Source organism: Marmota monax, unplaced genomic scaffold (genome assembly GCF_021218885.2).
Source record: "Marmota monax isolate L192 unplaced genomic scaffold, Marmota_monax_Labrador192_F-V1.1 WCK01_AAM20220418_F8-fsc00012, whole genome shotgun sequence".
In the NCBI taxonomy this organism is placed as follows: Eukaryota; Metazoa; Chordata; class Mammalia; order Rodentia; family Sciuridae; genus Marmota; species Marmota monax.
The window spans coordinates 21,762,586-21,785,385 of record NW_026695227.1 but is presented as its reverse complement, the minus strand read 5'-3'; the positions used below and the strand labels follow the sequence as shown (position 1 = coordinate 21,785,385).

At 35.0% G+C, this 22,800-nt stretch overlaps 1 protein-coding gene across 1 annotated transcript in view; it reads left to right on the top strand.

Annotated features, from left to right (window-relative positions):
* Slc2a13 (solute carrier family 2 member 13) overlaps positions 1-22,800 on the top strand; it is a 339,517-nt gene that overhangs the window by 223,097 nt on the left and 93,620 nt on the right. Inside the window, exon 6 of the mRNA XM_046436201.2 lies at positions 3,441-3,561. Coding sequence (XP_046292157.1) covers positions 3,441-3,561 — 121 coding nt within the window. The remainder of the gene's footprint in view (positions 1-3,440; positions 3,562-22,800) is intronic.

Genomic DNA, 22,800 nt, shown 5'->3' with positions numbered 1-22,800 from the left:
TTTATTTATTTGTATATAGATACATATTGCTATTTTAATAGTAATGAGTATTATGGAAATGTTCATTTTAAATTTTAAATTGGCTACAGCCTAGAATTTTTAAACTTAGGATTTAGTGTTATTCCCTATATTGTGTTTTACTTTTTAAAATGGATTAAAAATATGAAAAATAGGTTTAATCATATCAAGATAATTTTTGAATAGATATTACCCCCAAAAAATTATTATAAATAAACTGTGTTTAATCCCAAAGAAACTCTTTATACAAAGAAATATATGTAAGCTGTCAATAATTTTAAATGTGGCATATTTTATCATGTTCTCATTTTTAATATTTTCAAACCTTGTTGAGAAAACTGGTCTTTTTTTGAATATGACAATTTAATAGCAGCCTCTTGTTGAATACTGGGAGTCTTGTGTCTATGTAACAGTATTTGTAATAAATCTTAGAAAGCCAGAAACACCGTGCCGTTTCCACCACATATTTTGGTAGTGGAATATTTCTGAAAACATTATTCATAGGCTGTCTCTCTCAGAAGCAGCAGTGCTACTTATTTTAAAATGTGAATTGGTGGGCACCATCTTAGATCTAAGTTAGAATCTATGAAGATGGGGTCTGGAGCTGGAGCATTTTGACAGGTTCTGCTGGTGATACTTAGGCACACATTAGGGAAACTAAGGAAAGGAAATGATTTTTTTCTAAAAAATTATTCTAGCTCCGTACTTTGTATTTAATATACCTTATTAATGAGATATTCTTCAGAATTCTATTATCCAACTTACATCACTGTCTTTGAAGAATATCTTTATGGGGAAAATTTTACTAAACGTTTAAAATCTACCAATGTGCTTGGTTAGGAGATACTCTTTTCTTGAAATATCAGGAGGAAGCAACACTGCACACTACACAGGAGAAATTCCTTTCATCCAAAGCTTTCCTATACTAAGCTTACACTAATGAACTTTATTAATTTTGTATGATTTTTTGTGATTTATTTTTTATATTATAGAAAGAGAGGTTATAGAGGATATATATATGTAGTATATGTAGGTTATAGTAATGAATCGTTTGATAATAACTATAGTAATTTCTAATACAAGCAACTGATAAAACATTTGTAACTTGCTAAATCAAAGAAAAAGGGTAATTCAAGTAGTTAGAAGGGTTTTTAATCTCTGTGTGAGCATCACAGTTACCTGTGGAGCTCTATGAAGCTCCTGCTTCTCCTCCCCATCTTCTGGAGAGGCTGAGTCAGAGGGCAGGGGCACCCCAGGAATTTTCTCCAGTAGGAAGCAAGGACTAAACATTGCCACAGAAAATTTTAAAAGATAAAGATTTAAGTATAGCTTTTAAAATATTTCCATCCAAATTAGGTTAATAATATAATAAATATGCTTAAGAAGGGTTGACCTTCAAGCATTTAGGAATTCTACATACCCAGAATGTCCCAAAATTTTGCAGATGGATTGAACTTTTTTTAGATACAGATACAAGAGTCATATTATCCATATTGAATAACTCACCTAGGTTATTTGTACTATACTAACTCATGACTTGAACTGTATAATCTTAACATTTTTTTGTTCTTATTCTTTTCTTCAAAAATAACCAACATTATATAAATCCATATAATTTTAATACATATGTCAGCCACTACTTTCTGAGATAAATATGTGCCAGGCACTAGAATTTGACATATAGTTATGCAACTTAGTATTTACAATTTTATCATGGGCACAGGTTATCGAATTATTACTATGAAAGAGGAATATCAGTTTTATTCACACCTTCAAGTATCAGCATTTCCTGATGAAATTATTTTACCTGTTTCACAGAAATGAGCTATGGAAATTGTTTGGGCAAATAATTAAAACTCAAGTTTTTCAATAGATGAGCAGTAAAAGTCATGTTTTGTTTGAAGGAAAGGTTTGATTTTCAGAACAAATTTATAACTTTTTCTATTTCTCTTTTCTATTTCTCCATTCAGGGCTTGATAGCCTTTTGAGTAAAGTAAAGGCTCAAGCTATTCCTAGTCTGGTCTGAATTTTTTAAGTAAACAGGAAGAAAATACACAGTGATTTTTGGTGTAAGAATCCATTGACCCAGTTTAGCAAAACAGACTTCTGATCTTCCCTTTAGGTCTTTCTTTCATTCAACTTTTTCTCCTACTTTGAAGGTCCACTCTTGCTGCTACTGTTTCTAATGATAACTGCAGCATAACTAACTTTTAAAAATGTTTTAGAGCATTTTTATTATATAAATATTTCAAATGCATAATAACACTTAAACTTCAGTAATTCTGTAAGTATTTTCACTAAATCCCATTTTATAGAAGACAAAATCGAAGTTTGTAAAGGTCCAAGATCGGAATCAAGAAACAGCAGAGCTGAGTGCTTAGGCACAACCCTCAGATTCCAAGGGCATCTCATTCCCAAGGTGCTTAACTTGACACATTCCAACAAACATTTCAGTTATTACACAGTCCCACTGAACCTCCATGGTGTTTTCTAAAATTCTTGATTTATCTATTTCTTTAACCATATATTTGGTCACATCTTAAATTACCTCTCAGTTAAACTAATACTATCTTTACTACTACATAAAGATACCCCCAAATTTCACATTTTAATTATATTGCCTAATTTAAATAAATTATCAAATTAATGCAGCCATTTTGACTTTCTTCCTATCACTCTTTTTGTTCACCTTTAAAATTCTGTGGCTCAAGCAATTATCAGAAATTTGAAAACTTCTTATTTACCATCAGGACATTGATCAAGAACTCAAACTTTGGTCTTTTTAATAGTCTTAATTACTAAAACTTTCCCTTAAATCCAAAGGTAAGTATTCTATTCCCAAATGCCAATAGGCAAGATAAATGAGGTCATGTATTATTTCATTCCTGATACCTTAAAGTCTTAAATTTAAAGAAGAAAACTTTCTTTTTAATAAGAAACATTCTCTTGCCTGCTTTAGAAATAAACACTGTGTTACTTTTTAGTTCCACTGATTTAGGTCTTATATGACTGAAGGCCATTAGAACAATTTTCTTGGCACCAAGAGGAATAGTTGATGTACATCTGTTGGGTTTTGTTTTTCCTGACTTGTTAGACTCTCTGTAATGTTGCTTACTTTAAGACGTCCAGTAATTCTAAGTGTTTGGTTGTTTTTGCTTTGTATTTCTTTTGTTTTGTTTTTAGAGGAGAATCATCAGTTTTCTTTTTGACTCATAATTGTATTTGCTTTGAATTTTACTCTCCTCATGTCTGAAAATGTCCTAGTGAGCTTTTCTGATAATTTGTTTAGATAGTAGAAACTTTTATTTTAATCCAGAGAAGATAAATCAAGGTATTTTTAGAGGTATGATATATGAAATCCAGTCTTCTTTGGAAAAATGTTGTCAAACTTCTCTCTGATATAAAACATTTTTCCCCCCTAGGTACTACTGTGGCACTCATTATTCTTGCTCTGGGATTTCTGCTGTCAGCCCAGGTTTCTCCCCATATCACTTTCAAACCAGTAGCTCCATCAAGTCAGAATGCTACTTGTACAAGATACAGGTGAGATTGCATTATGTTCTGTTTCCTTAATCTAATTTTGGTAATGTTTTTGTTTGACTTTAACTTTTCTAAAATTTGAGAGATGAGTAGGAGCTTCCTAGGTGTTGGGCTTACATATGAAGGGAAGAAAATGTGAAAGGTGTAGGTAGGTACCATGAGAAATAGCATTTTCAAAGGCATGAGAGTGTATGGAATTAAGGAAAAGGTCAATTGTTGAGACATTATTTTGGTGATATTTCTCTTTAAATTAGGGAGTAATGTTGAATCAGGAATATAGCAAAACTATAATTTAGCTCATGAAGGACTCAGTGACATTGCTATTCCAGGTGAAATAGCAATTGGTAATTAATATTTTGTAACATACATATAACTCTGAACATTCTTACAGTTATTTTTCACTGAATTTTATGGGCTATAGCTGCATTAATTTAAATAGAAAAGAACATTTTCCCCCAATATTATGGCTCTTCCAGAGAATCAGAAATTGGACAGTGAGTGTGGCAAAAAGTGAAACATTCCAATGTCCCACCATAGGCTTAAGAGTCAATTAAGTGTTGACTGTGCACACTGTGTGATAAATGGATGGGTGCAAAGACAGACAAACAGTGGATTGAAGAATGTACAAGTGAATTAATGAAAGAAAAAATGAACAGTTAATTTTGGGACAGCATAAATTTTAAGTGAAATGATTTTTATCAGTCCAAAAAGCTAGTAACCCCTTTAAAACATGGATAGAATAAGAAGTGACTTAAAATTTAAAAGGAAAAAAAAAGAAAAGAAAAAACCAGCATACCTGTAATCCCAGCAGCCCAGGAGGCTGAGGCAGGAGGGTTGCAAGTTTAGAGCCAGCTTCAGCAACTTAGTGAGGTCCAAGCAACTCTGTAAGACCCTGTCCCAAATAAAATATTTTTTAAAAAGGGTTGGGATGTGGCTCTGTGGTTAATCCCCTCTGGGTTCAATCCCCTGTGCCAAAAAGGAAAAAAACAAAACAAAAACAAAAAAATACTTGTACTCCTTAACCTCAATCACATGGGCACAAAACTCAAATCAGTGAGTAAATAATTTATGTCATTGCTATGTGAGGGTTAGAGGATATAGCTCAGTGGGAATGCACGGTTAGCATGAGCAAGGTTCTGGGTTCATGCCCTAGGGCATGTGCATGCACATACATGCACAAAACTGTGAAATTAAAACATTATATTTATACATCAAACTGCACATGGTGTCCACTTAGAGCTTCTAACTGAACATTATTGTGGCATCTCATTACAATAGTAGGAAGAGATTTATTATGTCTTCCTAGTCCTGAAGTTTGATCTCTACTTGCTTTGGAAAATAGTTATAACACCTTTCTTTCTCAGTAATATGTTTAACTGTTTCTTTATTGTCTTGCTGATTTTTGTGGTCCTTATCATTATCATATTCAAGGAAGACTTAAAGGTACATTAATAAAAGAAGTTAAACTCAGTGTAGACTATTTCTGCAGTGCTCTTTATTCGGTTATTCAACAACTATGGCAAAAATGATACCACTGTTGGAATTCTGCAGGCTCTACTTTTTTTCTTGACATTTTAGGTGTGTGTGTGTGTGTGTTTTAAATGTATTATTTTTAGTTGTATATGGACACAATACCTTTATTTGTTTGTTGATTTTTATGTGGTGTTGGGAATTGAACCCATTGCCTCACACATGTTAGGCAAGCACTGTACCACTGATCCACAACCCCAGCCCTGTTTGTATGTTTTGACACAGTTACCTCTAACAATTATTATTTGAAAATTATTGTTGTTTAACAGGATACTTTAGAAAACTAATGTCTGATTTAAGTGTGGTGTTTAGAATAAAGATTGGAATATTGTTTTTAAGGTCAAGTAAAGGCAGAAAATCATCTAGAGAGTTAGAAAAAAGTATTATGAATTTCTGATATTAGAAGAAAATGACCATATATATTTGATGGCTTACATAATGAAATCATTTTTATGACATAAACTTTTAAAGGTTAAATAAAAATATTTATTGCCTAAGCATAGCTCATTGCACAGCAATTTATGATCATAAGTCTATTAATCCTCCTGACCCAATATTCATCTAATATTTCACTATAAAATGGCAATGAAGTGGTACAGCAGTCTAGTTTTATCATCACAAAAATAGGGGGCCATTTTTTAAAAAACAGGACAAAATTTTAGGCACCCAATAGGAATTGATATGTATGACAAACATTTATCATGTGCCTTCTTTCAGAGTAATAGACTATGGGAATTTCATAGTATGCATTTATGGTTTGAATGATTCTTATAAAAAATGATTGCTATATTCTTCCTAATTTTGTCATTGCTAAACCATCTTTTAACAATAATCATCTTTTACTTTGTCTCTCTTGAAAACAAACATGAAAATATGTAGTACCTTAGGATAAATAATGTTCATATTGTAAGTGTAGGTTGTATACTTTTCCTGTAGAATGATATACATAAGACTTTGAGCAAATCATACAGATTTAAAAGATTAGTCTTACAAACATAATGTACAAAGTTTCAAGATGGCAGACTAGAGAAGATCACTTTGCTGACTGCTCTATGGCATGCAACCAAGAAAGCAGATAGGTAGAATCCAAACAGAGTGGGTGAACAAAAAGAAAATTGAGGGTTGTTATTGGAATTTTATAGTGGATGTTTAGAGCAGATTGGGGACTTGGGAGGTTGGAAGTAAGAGAAAAAGGAAAAAAAAAAAATCCCAGAGCCACAGATGCTGCCTTGGCTGGAGAAACCAGCCAGAGTAGTCACTCTGCAAACAGAATGGAGGGATAAGGGAATTAAAGGAAGCCACATTTTGGAATCCAGGGGTATGTCTGGGTATAGAGAGTTTAGAGATCAAAGACACCGCCCAACTAAACTGAAAGGTACACTGCACAATATCCTTGTGCAGGAAAGAAGTCGCATCTCTCCAAGCTATCTGCAGAGGACAGTGAAAGGAACCATTATGCAGCTTCAGCATGGGGTCAGCTGCTGGGGGAGCGGATTACTGGTAAACCTGAGATTGACCCAAAATACAGGCCTGGCAAACCCCCATTGCATGACATAGAGCATGCCTAAGTGACTGGAGAAAATCAAATGTGGAGACAACTGGTTGCAGAAACCTACCTGGCTCTCCCTCTCCCCTCCAATCTGGCTGCTTTCAGGGCTGGCTGGGAAAGGTGGGCCTGGCTGAGAATTCAAAAGGTGGAAGTGAGATAGACTGAATTTGGAGATTGAAACTGAGACCAGAAAACATGGGGTCCACAGGTGATGTAGGGGACTAAGAATTGCCTCCTCCACCACATGTGTAGAGCCCAGGGGAGATCTCTGAGGTGGAATCTTCTAGCATAGACTGCAATTTCTGGTCCCTGGAGATGTGCTGATTTAAAATCTCCAGACCAGCTTGTATTCAGCAAAGAAACTGGAGCCCACCTAAGCCTAAACCCTGCTTCTAGGAATTCTGCATACAGGATTCCCTCACTCACTTGAGAAATTTACCCAAGGGTGGAGCATCACACTCCAGAGAACCCCAACCAACACTGCTAAGAAGAGAAGCTGAGAAGCTTTTGAACTCCAAGGGAAATAATTCTTTAACTTTTCAATGAGATTTTTTTCTCTCCTTCTTCCTTTCTTTTCTCTGTTTAATTGTGATCTTAATGATTCATGATATTTATACATCTTCATATCTTTTCTTTCTTATTTATAGCATTTTTGAAGCCAGTTGCTTTTTATGGATCAGTTTTTTGAGGAATAGAATGTTTGATTATTATATTTCAGTTTTGTTTTATTTTTATTTTTAAATTTTTTACTTCATTTTTTTCTCTCTTGCCTGTTGTCCTTGATTACTTATTTTGCAATTGTAGTTTTTTTAATTTATTTTTATTTATATATGACAGCGGAATGCATTACAATTCTTATTACACATATACAGCACAACTTTTCATATCTCTGCCTGTATACAAAGTATATTCACACCAACTCGTGTCTTCATCATGTGCCCTTGATTCTCTTTGTCTCTTCTACTAATAGCCAGTCTCTGGTATTCTTTCTCACGCTTCCTTTAGATTTTACTTCTGTCTTCTCTTCTCCTCCCTCATAATCATCATATCCTTTATCATTTCTGTTCTCTCCCTGTCTACCATTTGAAATTGTAACCCTTTTGCAAGTATACTTTTTTAAAATTTTAGGCAATAATTGATTATATCATTTCTGTTTATTGTGATAATTACCATTATAGACATCATCACAGGATTTATTTGGTTTAATGCCAGATGTTGTGTGCCCTGGTTACTGTTATTATTTGTCTCCCCCCTAAACAGTAAGGTAGTAGAAATGTTCAGGAATGCTGTAAGTTCACAAGGTAGAGAAGAATTAATGCCAATACTCCTGAAATTATTTCATGAAATAGAAAAGGAATGAACTCTTCCAAACTCATTCTATGAAGCTAGTATTATCCTGATATGAAAACCAGGCAGAGATACATTAAGGAAAGAAAATTTCAGACCAATATACCTGATGAACATTGATGCAAAAATTCTCACTAAAATTCTAGCAAAGCACATAAAAAAATATATTTAAAAATAGTGCACCATGATCAAGTGGAGTTCATTCCAGGGATGCCAGATTGTTTCAACATAGAGAAATCAATAAATATACTTCATCACATCAATAGACTTAAAGATAAGAATCATATGGTTATACCAATTGATGCAGAGAAGACATTTGACAAAACACAGTACCCTTTCATATTAAAAACACTAGAAAAACTTGGGATTGTAGGAACATACTTCAACATTGTAAAAGTTATCTATGCTAAACCCAAGGCCATCATCATTCTACATGGAGAAAAATTAGAATCATTCCCTCTAAAAACTGGGACAAGACAGGGATTCCCTCTTTCAACTTCAAGGCAACATAGTCTTTGAAACTCTGGAGCAATTAGACAAAAGAAACTAAAGGGATACAAATAGTTTTGAGTTCTTCTTTCCCTATCATTATTTGCTGACGATGTGATTATATACTTAGAAGATCCAAAAACTCCACCAGAAAACTTCTAAAATTAATAAATGAGTTCATCAAAGTAGCAGGATATAAAATCAATACCCATAAATCAAAAGCATTTTTTATACATCATTGATGAATCCTTTTAAAAAGAAATTAGGAAAACTACCCCATTCACAATAGCCTCAAAAATAAATAAATAGATAGATGGATAAATAAATAAATAAATGCTTAGGAATCAACAAAAGAGGTGAAAAACCTCTACAATGAAAACTATAGAACACTAAGGAAAGAGATTGAAGAAGACCTTAAAAAATGGAAAGATCTCCCCTGCTCTTGGACAGGCAAAATCAATATTTTTGAAATGGCCATACAACCCAAAGCACTATACAGATTCAGTGCAATTCCAATTAAAAACCCATCATCATTCCTTATAGAAATAGAAAAAGCAATCATGAAATTCATTTGGAAAAATGGGATACCTGGAATAGTCAAAGCAATCCTTAGCAAGAAGAGTAAAGCAGGAGGCATAACAATACCAGACCTTAAACTACACTACAAAGCTATAGTAACAAAAACAGCATTGTATTGGCACCAAAATAGACATATAGACCAATGGTACAGAACAGAAGACACAGAGACAAACCCACAAAAATACAGTTATCTCATGCTGGACAAAGGTACCAGAAACATACATTGGAGAAAAGATAGCCTCTTCAACAAATCGTGCTGGGAAAACTGGAAAGCCATATGCAGCAAAATGAAACTAAACCCCTCTCTCTCACCATAGACAAAACTCAACTCAAAGTGGATCAAAGATCTAGGAATTAGACCAGAGACCCTGTGCCTTATAAAGGAAAAAGTAGGCCTAAATCTTCATCATGTCAGATCAGGCCCCAATTTCCTTAGGAAGACTCCTAAAGCACAAGAAATAAAATCAAGAATTAATAAATGGATGACTCAAACCAAAAAGCTTCTTCTCAGCAAAACAAACAATCAGTGAGGTGAACAGAGAGCCTACAATTTGGGAGCAAATTTTTGCCACACTCATGTCAAATAGAGCACTATTCTCCAGCATACATAAAAAACTTAATACCAAAAAACTCCAAACAACCCAATCGATACATGGGCTAAGGAGCTGAACAGACACTTCTCAGAAGAAGATATACATTTGATTAACAAATATATGAAAAAAAATGTTCAGCAACTCTAGTAATTAAAGAAATGCAGATCAAAACTACTCTAAGATTTCATCTGAGGCCAGTCAGAATGGCAGTTCTCAAGAATACAGACAACAAAACATTTTGGAAGGGATGTGGGGGAAAAGGCACACTCATACATTGCTAGTGGGACTGAAACTACTCTGATGAAACTACTCTGGAAAGTAGTATGGAGATTCCTTGGAAAACTTGGAATGGAACCACCATGTGACCCAGCTATCCCACTCCTTAGTCTATACACAAAGAACTTAAAATCAGCATACTATAGTAGCACATTTGCATTAATGTTTATAGCAGCTCAATTGACAATAGGTAAACTGTGGAAGCAACCTAAATGCCCCTCAATAGATGAATGGATAAAGAAATTGTGGTATATGTACACAATGGAATATTACTCATCATTGAAAGAGATTAAAATTATGGCATTGGCAGGTAAAAGGATGGAGTTGGAAAATATCATGGTAAGCTAAGTAAGCCAATCCCAGAAAAACAAAGGCCAAATATTCTCTCTGATAAGTGGATGCTGATCCATAACAGGGGTGGCAGGGGGGGGTGGGTGATGGGGAAAATGGAGGAACTGCGCATATGGTGCAGCACGACATCATGTACAACCAGAGAAATGAAAATCTGTGTACAATGAATGAAAATACATTCTGTTGTCATCTATATACCTAATTACAGTTAATTAATTTTAAAAACTGACGAACATTATAAACTGTTGGTGGAAATATAAATTCTCCATTTTGAAAAATAATATGGTTCTACCTAATAAAATGAAAATGCCTAGGCCATTGACTTAGCACTTGTACCTATGGATTACAGTGATGAGTAGCTATCCATTCTGACTGACATAGATCATTTCAGAAAGTAAATGGTTTAAGAACAATGTTTTCTTATTTTAGTTTTAATTATTATTTGTGTGTCTGTCACTATTGTAGGTTAAGGCCAAAAGTATTGCAGGTTGGGGCTCACCAATTACTTCAGACTCAAAGTATTGACTATGCTAAATAATTTCCAATAAAATTGCCCCCTTTTAAAAATATTTTAATTTTTAAAATGATGCAATTTATTCCAAGTCTTGGTTACACTCTGTAAACTGAATTTATTAAAAATCATCTTAAGCTCTGCTTTTTAGCAGATTAAATGTGTACAAAGATAAAGATGGGTGTAAATTGCTATAGAAAATGTACAGTTGCCTGGATAAAAACTCTGATAAGTTTTTAGGTATCATCTTAATCACATATCTATATGGGTATACATACATTTATTCCTAAAAGGGTCTTCAGCTCCACATTCTAAAATTGCTAGTATTCTCTCTTCTTTGTATTCAATTAAACATACTTTCTTTTGAAAGGTAGTCAACCTTCGAGGTGTTAGACTTTTCCTAGGTAATACTTCCTCAAATGCTGGACATTTTATTGTTTATGACCTCAGTGTATGCAAATCACTATCAGAAATCTGTAAACATAGACATTTTGTAAAATACACAACTATAGAATTATAAGGGTATAGAATCACCTTGATTTTTTATCTCATTCATTTGTTATTCATGCATTTAAAAATATTTATGGAGCATCTACTCATCGTATTATAGTAAAGATGAATTAATATGTGGGACTGTATCTAAAATAGTGCTTGCATACAGTAAATCCTTAACAAACAGTATAACCCTTGCTAAAATTAATAATTTTTTATGATAGGTGAGATTGGGATTATCTCAGGGAACACCAGTCTGACAATGGAATGTCTGAATTGAGCTCTGAAATGGAGCATGTCAGGCAAAAGGAACAGCAGATACCAGGATCATGCAAAGCATTAAGGAATTTGACAGGTGCAAGGGACTGAAAGCAAGCTAATGAGATCATAGAAAAGGAAGATTAGGCTATTAAGGTAGGTCTACAACAGACCATGCAGAACCTCAAAGGTTTTTGATCTTTAGTCTAAAAACAAGAACCTTTTGAGGTACTTTAAGCCAATGAGTAACTTGCCCTAAATTCCAATTCTAAACTATCTTTATTGGGTGTGTGGGTGCACAGAAGGCTTGTGTTTATCTATGAAGATTGGGTATTTGAGTTGTCCATGGTAGACATGATAGATATGTGATCTAGATACCATGCTCATGATATTGATTATAAACAGATACTTGATATACTCAGGAGAGAAAAATCAATAGGAATTAAAAATAAGTAACTATTTATGGGCATAAGAGAAAGGAGTCTTAGGGTGATTTCAGATTTCTCTATGAGTAATCAAGTACACAGGCTGTGAAAAGAGGAGAAGACTTGTATAATGAATCAAAAGATCATGGAAATGAAATGGAATGTTTGGATGAGGCAACACCATGGGTACAATTTAAGACATGTTGAATCTTAGGTGTCCATAAACATTTTCATTGGGTCCATTGAATAGGTATTTGGGCATTCCAGCTTGTAATTGAAGGAGAGTTCTGTAGTGGAGAATTGCCACTTACACATGGTAATTAAGATGTGGACACAGGTGACATCTGATTCATAACTAAGATTGTAACTGGGACTCTGGCTGCTTTTTCAGTTTCACTAGCAGTTCACTATCAAGTGGAGCTAACCTTCTACTCTTCATGCATTTTCCCATCATAGAATCACAAACTCCTCATGAAGGAAGGCATATAATATAATCTAATTTAAGCCTGTCATCTTACAATAAAAGAAACAGCAGTTTTAAGTCTAAGAACACTGACTGCTTATTCTTCTAGACTTCTCTTGTCTGGGTCTCATTTGGACCATCCTTTTTTAAAACACACAGTTCTTCAGGACTCCTTGTCCTGAAGAAAAACACAATGGCACACAGCTTGTCTGTATGTTCCTTTCAGAGCCTGCTCTTCTTGTCTTGGACCAGGGAGATAGTTTGTCAGTTAAGATGACTTGGACAGTTAGATAATTTTACAAATTGGATAATGGTTGATACATTACCACAATACAGTTCTTACCATGATTTAGATGCTGAGTAGAAATTGGCCAAAGAAACTGTGCTTCTGATTCATTGCACTTCATCCTTTTAATCTGTCTCAATTCATAGTCTTATCTGAAATCATCTGCAGAGGTATTTAAAGCTACTCTCTTTCCTTCCCCCAGGTCTTCCTCACCCAGAGATGGGTTGTACTTTAGAACACTCCCCATAATGCTTCAGGGTTTTAAAGTACCATTGCCTTCCATTTATTTTCTTCCTTCCTTCCTTCCTGAACCTAATTAAACCAAGAGTACAAAGATACTCAATGTAGTTCTCCTTTTATAGTGATACTTTCATGGTTTCCTCTGTAGGTGAAGTTTTTAAACATACAAATTGACAGATTGTGGCTTTATCTGTAGACCTCCATATGGTGGTGACCCTAATTCTGGGAAACAATATGCTACTCATTAGTCCTTTCAGAGTTAATTTACAAATTAATAATAAGAATTTTGCATTCACTACACTGTCTTTTCTTCTTTTTCCAGCCTTGGCATGATGTGTCACCCATCATTAACATGGGCATTACAATGCTGTCAGATTCAATAATAAAACTTTTATTTCTTCAAGTTTTGAAATATGTAAAACTCCTGTAAATCCACCCCCTTTTTTTTTTGTAGTTTTGCCATCCTGGTGATGATGTGTTTATTTCCAGTAACTCTTAGCAACTTTGAAAATGAGTGTAATATTATATTCTTAATTGGAATTTTCCATTGTTGTCAATTTTTTTTATTGATTTCCTTTAAAATTAACCTCTTTTAATTTTTGAGCCTGATGGTGTAGGTTAATATGCCTTGAAGCTAATGTTGATCAAACTACAGAAGAAAATATGTGTTGATTACTATCCACAGACCCATTTGAAATGGAGATATATATATATATATATAGTTTAAAAGGAAAATGAGATTTGAAACAGAAAGCCCACATAATTTTATTATATGAGCTTATCTCCCAATAATTGTATATATCTTTTGCTTAAATAGTCACTGCTGAACTTGACATCTGGAAAGGAGGATTTTATCCAACAGTGTTGGAAGGATTTCTGTCCACTTGGATATAAGAGTCTTAATGAGTTGACCACCTACAGGGCAAATTATTCTTTGAGTTCTCCATGACCTTTTTATTTTGATGCCTGGCCTTTTGGCCAAGGACTTAACAAAGCCTTCACAATGACAGCATTCCCTTTTCAAGCCTTATTTGTCTTCTGCATTTGAAAAGTGCTTCTTGGGAAGCCAGAAAGGCAAAGAGCAGTCTACAAACCCTACTTTGTGCTTAGGAACCTGCACAAATGACATCACACCATTCCTGAAACTTCTCCTGTGATGTCATTTGTGCAGGTTCCTAAGCACAAAGTAGGGTTTCTTCAAGGAATGAAACAGAGAGACTGGGTCAAGTAAGCAAGTACAGAATGGCACAAAGACAGGCAGATAGCAGTCCAGTGACAGGATGTGTCAAACTCTCATAAACCATGAAAATGTTGGATGTCATTTTAGAATACAAGAAGCTCTCAAATGGTGGTAGTCTGAAAATGTCATAATTTGTTATTAAAAAATCACTCTGGCTGCACAGTAGAGAATTGGTTAGAGAGGGACAAAGGGTGATGAAAGGAGATAAGTGGAAGGAACTTACTAGGCAAGGCAGGAAATAATGCAGTCTTGATGGTGGAAGTGGAAGGACAGGGCTTGAGAAATAATTTGGAAGGGAATGACAGGGCTGGATGATTGACTGGATGACAGATGGGAAGAAATGCTTTACAGACAGGCAGTACTCTGGGTGAGGAGAGTCCAGGATCTAAAATCTCACTAGAAACATAATTTTAGGGATATAATTCTGGAGACCCTTTCCCTAAATACAGTAGGCACATAATCAGAAGAGGACTTAGTATTTGCTGTCACATATGTTCTCCTTTGAGATGTTGTTTCCATTCCTTTTGAACTCAAAAGAGTTTTCATAAAAGCTCTTATAAACGTACCCAATTAGGTCTGAATTAACACAATAAGATAAAGAGGAAAAAGAACATGTATCTCAGTCCATAAGACTTATATTCTCATTCTAGATTTCTGGCCATTGCTGTGAACAAATAAAACCATCTTGGAGTTTTGTTCATGTACCAAACTTAAAATAGCATCCCCATTTTTCTTCTGTAAAAACAGAAGGAATTAATTATCTAGTACCATGATTGCAATAGACTATAATCCTGACCTCCAGTTTATTTCCTTATAATAAAGGCCACAAAATGTTTACAAAAACTGTAACTTCTAAATGAGATGCCTAAAATCTCACCTATTCTTTAATTAATGGTTGTTCAAAACATTACAAAGCTCTTGACATATCATATTTCATACATTTGATTCAAGTGGGTTATGAACTCCCATTTTTACCCCATATACAGATTGCAGAATCACATAGGTTACACATCCACGTTTTTACATATTGCCATACTAGTGACTGTTGTATTCTGCTACCTTTCCTATCCTCTACTATCTCCCCTCCCCTCCCCTCCCCTCCCATCTTCTCTCTCTACCCCATCTACTGTAATTCATTTCTCTCCCTTGTTTTTTTTTCCCTTTCCCCTCACATCCTCTTATATGTAATTTTGTATACCAATGAGGGTCTCCTTCCATTTCCATGCAATTTCCCTTCTCTCTCCCTTTCCCTCCCACCTCTCCTCCCTGTTTAATGTTAATCTTTTTCTCATGCTCTTCCTCCCTGCTCTGTTCTTAGTTGCTCTCCTTATATCAAAGAAGACATTTGGCATTTGTTTTTTAGGGATTGGCTAGCTTCACTTAGCATAATCTGCTCTAGTTCCATCCATTTCCCTGAAAATGCCATGATTTTGTCATTTTTTAGTGCTGAGTAATACTCCATTATGTATAAATGCCACATTTTTTTTATCCATTCATCTATTGAAGGGCATCTAGGTTGGTTCCACAGTCTAGCTATTGTGAATTGTGCTGCTATGAACATCGATGTAGCAGTATCCCTATAGTACGCTCTTTTAAGGTCTTAAGGGAATAGTCCAAGAAGAGCGATAGCTGGGTCAAATGGTGGGTCCATTCCCAGCTTTCCCAGGAATCTCCATACTGCTTTCCAAATTGGCCACACCAGTTTGCAGTCCCACCAGCAATGTACAAGTGTACCCTTTTCCCCACATCCTCGCCAGCACTTGTTGTTGTTTGACTTCATAATGGCTGCCAATCTTACTGGAGTGAGATGGTATCTTAGGGTGGTTTTGATTTGCATTTCTCTGACAGCTAGAGATGGTGAGCATTTTTTCATGTACTTGTTGATTGATTGTATGTCCTCCTCTGAGAAGTGTTTGTTCAGGTCCTTGGCCCATTTGTTGATTGGGTTATTTCAACTATTCTCTAAGTTTAATAAACATGCAGATGATCTCCCTGTAACTCATACTTTATCGACAGTGAAAGGATTCATGTAGTAAAATTTAAACAGTCTGGTTTGTGTTGTTAGTAGTTGTCACATGTCCCTTATATGCTTTTCTTGTCTGAAAGGCAAGAAAGTAACTACTGCTATGAGCCAGACTTTAAAAAAAAAAAACATGAATCTGTAGCAAACTGGTTAAAATAATCTCTTCAGTTAAAGTAGCTTTAAAAACAGTTATTTTCGTGGGCTAGGTGTTTGGATGTGTAGGTAAAAGATGGTTTTGATAAAAAGTAGATACTGCTGACTAAAGGACCTTTTGTTGTTGTTATTGTTATAATTTTCATCCTGGAACTTAGCTATGTATATTGGGAAGTTTGATAACACTTCATGGCTATAAAAGAATTAGTAGTTTAGGAAGTTTTAAAGCCTGCTTTCTTCAAAATTCACTTATAATTAAGGCTGCAGCCTGATTAGCAAGGACTACTGTGGGAAAACTGGTGGCCCCAGCTGGTTGGGCCTGAATGTCTTGCAGGAGTGGGATGGAGGTAGGGGAATAGTCACAGGGTGGTTTAGGTAATGCTTCAGTGACTCCTAGATTGCTGCATCATAGTAACTGAACAGTGTTTTCCTAATGTTAGTGGGTAAATAATTTTTTTAAAGAGGGTCTGATACATGTTTCTTGGACTGTGATACCCATGTATGATAATAAATATGATAAATAAATAAGACTAATACAATGAAATCATGTATTCTAAACAACCCAGTTTTAGTAGCTGACAATCAGCAATTGATTATTATGTAATCCCACATAATTAATTTGGCAATCAAAGAATACAGCATTTTAGGAAAAGTATTTCTAGTCAGTCATAGGCACTAATTCAAGACTTGGGTGGGAAGGCACAATTCAACAGAACCAGGCAGAGGGTAGCATTGTCACATTTGCACTTTGTAAGAGTTTTCTGCTTGACCTTGGGGTATGGATTGGAAGACAAATCTGGTGCCCAGAGAAGGATTCAGATCTTTAGCTATTTCATGATGGTGATCATGGGGACAGAGGTGTCTCTGGAGACACTGAGTCAATTGGTTAAATGTTAAAGGTAAAGATTTAGGGGGACTGCAGTTGACCAGTTTTGTGGCTATTAAGTAGGCTGATGATCCCAGCTGATATATCTAGGCAGGTGAATGGGCCTAATTCTGTTAATTAAGCCATTACTTCATTTCTCATTCTTCATGAATATTATTTTACATTGCCCTTAAACTTTCTTAAGAAGAAGAATAGCTTTATCCTGTTATGTGGGTAACAATACTAGGGATCAGAGTTTATATAACTTGCCCTGGCTGATATACTATAATTCGAATAGCCACTTTGTGAGGCCCACCTCCCTCTTTTAGTCATACTAACAGCTGGCCTTTCTTTGAGCCAGGTATGGTGGTGAACACCTGTAGTCCCACTCCTCAGAAGACTGAGGTAGGAGGATCATTCCAGGTCAGCCTGGGCAACTCATCAAAACGTGTCTCAAAATGAAAAATAAAATAAGTGAAAGAAAGAATGAATCAATCAATTAATAGGGCTGAGGATGTAGCTCAGTAGCAGAATGCCCCAGTACAGTTGCCAATACCTAAATAAATAAACAAACAGCCTTTGGACTTTGAATATGTGTCTATACTATCCAGATTCTTACTTTTGCAAAGAAATATCATTTACTCAAGAAGCAAAGCAAAGGATTTTTAAGTTTCACATACTGAAGTGTTGGGTATTTAAACGCTAGGTTTTTATTTTAATAAAACTCTCCCCTGAAAATCAAGTACTAAATGACGAAAATCATTAAAACCTGAAACAGCCTAATGTTCTAGTCAAAGTTCATTATATAACAGAAGTGAAGTTCTAGGCTCACGCACAGATTCATAAACAGATACAGATTATAAAATTGTTCTCTGTAAAATCACTTCCAATTACTTTACCTTCTCAGAAGCTCTGATTTCTGCAAAGTGAGAGGTTGCCTTGATTAATCACCATGTTATAGTGACTTGACTAAAACTCTGACAGACTTTTATGAAATGAAATTGATGCCCAGTGTACAAGTGCAAGGACCAGATGTATAAATCCCTGTTCTTTGTGAAAATTTGAAGTGACTGACATTGTTCTCTGAGGCTTACTTCTGATTTTTTTTTTTTTTCAAAAAGAAATCTTAGAAGTTTGGGGACACAAAGATATTAGTCATGGAGATAGTAGTAGACAATAATCATCGCTATCTTTCCAAGGTAATGCCAAACAACATTTTGTGGTACAGCCTTCTGCTGTTAAAGTGAGATTAAAAAAAAAAATATATATATATATATATACATATATATATATATATATATATGCCTCATATATACATATATGAGATATATACATACATGATATATACATACATATATATCTCACATTTTATCTCTCTATATATACACATATATGTATATATACATATATATCTCATATATTATCTACATGAGATGTATGTGTTTATATATATGTATACATATACAGACCCCTACATTGGAATCACAGTAGATAATTGTGGGAGCTTCCTGTCACTCGGCACCATCCTTTGTGAGTATAACTAGGCAAGTGCTTCCAATGGACAGAATATTCTGACCTACCCTTTGTTACCTCCCAAGAAAATGTCCATCATAGTGGCAGTAGACATGGGTGTGTTATCTTCTTTGAGGCACATTCAATGGACACGTCCTCTTCATTCTCTAAAGAAGGCACTAATCCTCAAGCAAGCCAGTAATTTCTTGAGACAGAATTTTCACAGGAATTTTGTAATCACTTTACATTTTATTTGTTATACTGTGAATAGTGTGTATTTTAGTCAGATTTAAAACTGATTATAGTCACAGTTTTGGGGGGAAATATTCAGGACATTAGGTCTGTAAAAGGAAATTTGACCAGTCTCCCAGAACAATAATAGAGACTGGTTCATTTTTATTTCTTCCCTATAGCCAGAGTTATTTCTCCGGAAAACACTAACCTCAAGTAACTGAATGTCTGATCAAGACATTTCTCTTTACCAACCTAATTCCCTCCCACAAACTTATAACAGGTAGCATTACATAATTAGTAGCCACCTCCTGCATCTGGCCTTACTCAAACTCACACCTTGTAGTCCTTCCTAAACCTGCTTCCTCTTGTTATTGAGAGTGAATTTGATAACATTTTGAACAGTGCATACCTCTGAGATGATAGAAGATAAAATATATATCAGGAATTGTTCCTATCTTCAGGGAAGTTTTAGTTTATAGAAGAGAAAGATACTTGTATAAAATTGTCTATAATATATATTTTAACACAAAGTTAAAGAATGTAATTCTTATTGATTCCTAGTTCACAGAAGTAGTTTGCCTATTTGGGGACCAAATGGAATATTTAATTTTAATTGATCAGTGTTTATATAAACATTTAATATTATGAGGCCTAAACATTTAGCTGTTCATGATTTTTTATGTTCAACATTTTAAGATTAATATGTTATTGTAGCAAAACATAATTTCCTGAAGATTTGAAATCAAAGATAGTAATTTACCTCCCAAAACAACAAATCTTGGCCTATATAATCAAATTGAACAGAAATGCATATTATCCATATCATATAACAAATATGTTACAGTTGAATGATATACAATGGATAAACAAACATATAAATAAATGAATATCAATTTTTGTGATTATCATATACCAGTGTTAGCACAGATATAATTCATTTGTTGACTTTGTTTTCTCCTTTCATATTTTTTTATTGGTTGTTCAAAACATTACAAAGCTCATGACATATCATCTTTCATACATTTGATTCAAGTGGGTTATGAACTCCCATTTTTACCCCAAATACAAATTGCAGAATCACATCGATTACACATTCACATTTTTACATAATGCCATATTAGTGACTGTTGTATTCTACTACCTTTCCTATCCCCTACTATCCCCCCTCCCCTCCCCTCCCATCTTCCCTATCTACCTCATCTGCTGTTGTTCAATTTTCTCCCTTGTTTCCCCCCCCTTTTCCCTCACAACCTCTTATATGTAATTTTGTGTAACATTGAGGGTCTCCTTCCATTTCCATACAATTTCCCTTCTCTCTCCCATTCCCTCCCACCACTCGTCTCTGTTTAATGTAAATCTTTTCCTCATGCTCTTCCACCCTGCTCTGTTCTTAGTTGCTCTCCTTATATCAAAGAAGACATTTGGCATTTGTTTTTTAAGGATTGGCTAGCTTCACCTAGTATAATCTGCTCTAATGCCATCCATTTCCCTGAAAATTCCATGATTTTGTCATTTTTTAGTGCTGCATAATACTCCATTGTGTATAAATGCCACATTTTTTTTATCCATTCATCTATTGAAGGGCATCTAGGTTGGTTCCACAGTCTAGCTATTGTGAATTGTGCTGCTATGATCATTGATGTGGCAGTATCCCTATAGTACGCTCTTTTAAGGTCCTCAGGGAATAGTCCAAGAAGGGCGATAGCTGGGTCAAATGTGGTTCCATTCCCAGCTTTCCCAGGAATCTCCATACTGCTTTCCAAAATGGCCGCACCAATTTGCAGTCCCACCAGCAATGTACAAGTGTACCCTTTTCCCCACATCCTCGCCAGCACTTGTTGTTGTTTGACTTCCTAATGGCTGCCATCTTACTGGAGTGAGATGGTATCTTAGAGTGGTTTTGATTTGCATTTCTCTGACTGCTAGAGATGGTGAGCATTTTTGCATGTACTTGTTGATTGATTGTATGTCCTCCTCTGAGAAGTGTCTGTTCAGGTCCTTGGCCCATTTGTTGATTGGGTTATTTGTTTTCTTATTGTTTAATTTTTTGAGTTCTTTGTATACTCTGGATATTAGGGCTCTATCTGAAGTGTGAGGAGTAAAAATTTGTTCCCATGATGTAGGCTCCCTATTTACCTCTCTTATTGTTTCTCTTGCTGAGAAAAAACTTTTTAGTTTAAGTAAATCCTATTTGTTGATTCTTGTTATTAACTTTTGTGCTATGGGTGTCCTATTAAGGAATTTGGAGCCCGACCCCACAATATGTAGATCGGAGCCAACTTTTTCTTCTGTCAGACGCAGAGTCTCTGATTTGATATCTAGCTCCTTGATCCACTTTGAGTTAACTTTTGTGCATGGCGAGAGGAGGGGATTCAGTCTCATTTTGTTGCATATGGATTTCCAGTTTTCCCACCACCATTTGTTGAAGATGCTATCCTTCCTCCATTGCATGCTTTTAGCTCCTTTATCAAATATAAGATAGTTGTAGCTTTGTGGATTAGTCTCTGTGTCCTCTATTCTGTACCATTGGTCCACCCGCCTGTTTTGGTACCAGTACCATGCTGTTTTTGTTACTATTGCTCTGTAGTACCGTTTGAAATCTGGTATCGCTATACCGCCTGATTCACACTTCCTGCTTAGAATTGCTTTTGATATTCTGGGTCTTTTATTTTTCCATATGAATTTCATGATTGCTTTATCTGTTTCTACAAGAAATGCTGTTGGGATTTTGATTGGCATTGCATTAAACCTGTAGAGAACTTTGGGTAATATCGCCATTTTGATGATGTTAGTTCTTCCTATCTATGAACAGGGTATATTTTTCCATCCTCTAAGATCTTCTTCTATTTCTCTCTTTAGGGTTCTGTAGTTTTCATTGTATAAATCTTTCACCTCTTTTGTTAGGTTGATTCCCAAGTATTTTTTTTTTTTTTGAGGATATTGTGAATGGAGTGGTTTTCCTCATTTCCATTTCAGAAGTTTTGTTGCTGATATACAGGAATGCCTTTGATTTATGCATGTTGATTTTATATCCTGCCACTTTGCTGAATTAATTTATTAGTTCTAGTAGTTTCTTTGTGGACCCCTTTGGATCTTCTAGGTATAGAATCATCTCTTCCGCAAAGAGTGATAATTTAAGTTCTTCTTTTCCTATTTTTATGCCTTTAATTTCTTTTGTCTGTCTAATTGCTCTGGCTAGTATTTCAAGAACTAAATTGAATAGAAGTGGTGAGAGAGGGCATCCCTGTCTTGTTCCAGATTTTAGAGGGAATGCCTTCAGTTTTTCTCCATTTAGAATGATGCTAGCCTGAGGCTTAGCATATATAGCTTTTACAATGTTGAGGTAAGTTCCTGTTATCCCTAATTTTTCTAGTGTTTTGAACATAAAGGGATGCTGTACTTTGTCGAATGTTTTTCCTGCATCTATCGAGATGATCATATGGTTCTTATCTTTAAGTCTATTGATGTGGTAGATAACATTTATTGATTTCCGTATATTGAACCATCCTTGCATCCCAGGGATGAATCCTACTTGATCATGGTGCACAATTTTTTGATATGCTTTTGTATTCGATTCGCCAGGATTTTATTGAGGATTTTTGCATCTATGTTCATTAGAGGTATTGGTCTGTAGTTTTCTTTCTTTGAAGTGTCTTTGGTTTCAGGATAAGGGTGATGTTGGCCTCATAGAATGAATTTGGAAGAGCTCCTTCTTTTTCTATTTCTTGAAATATCTTGAAAAGTATTGGTATTAATTCTTTTTTGAAGGTTTTGTAAAACTCCGCTGTATACCCATCCGGTCCGGGGCTTTTCTTGGTTGGTAGTC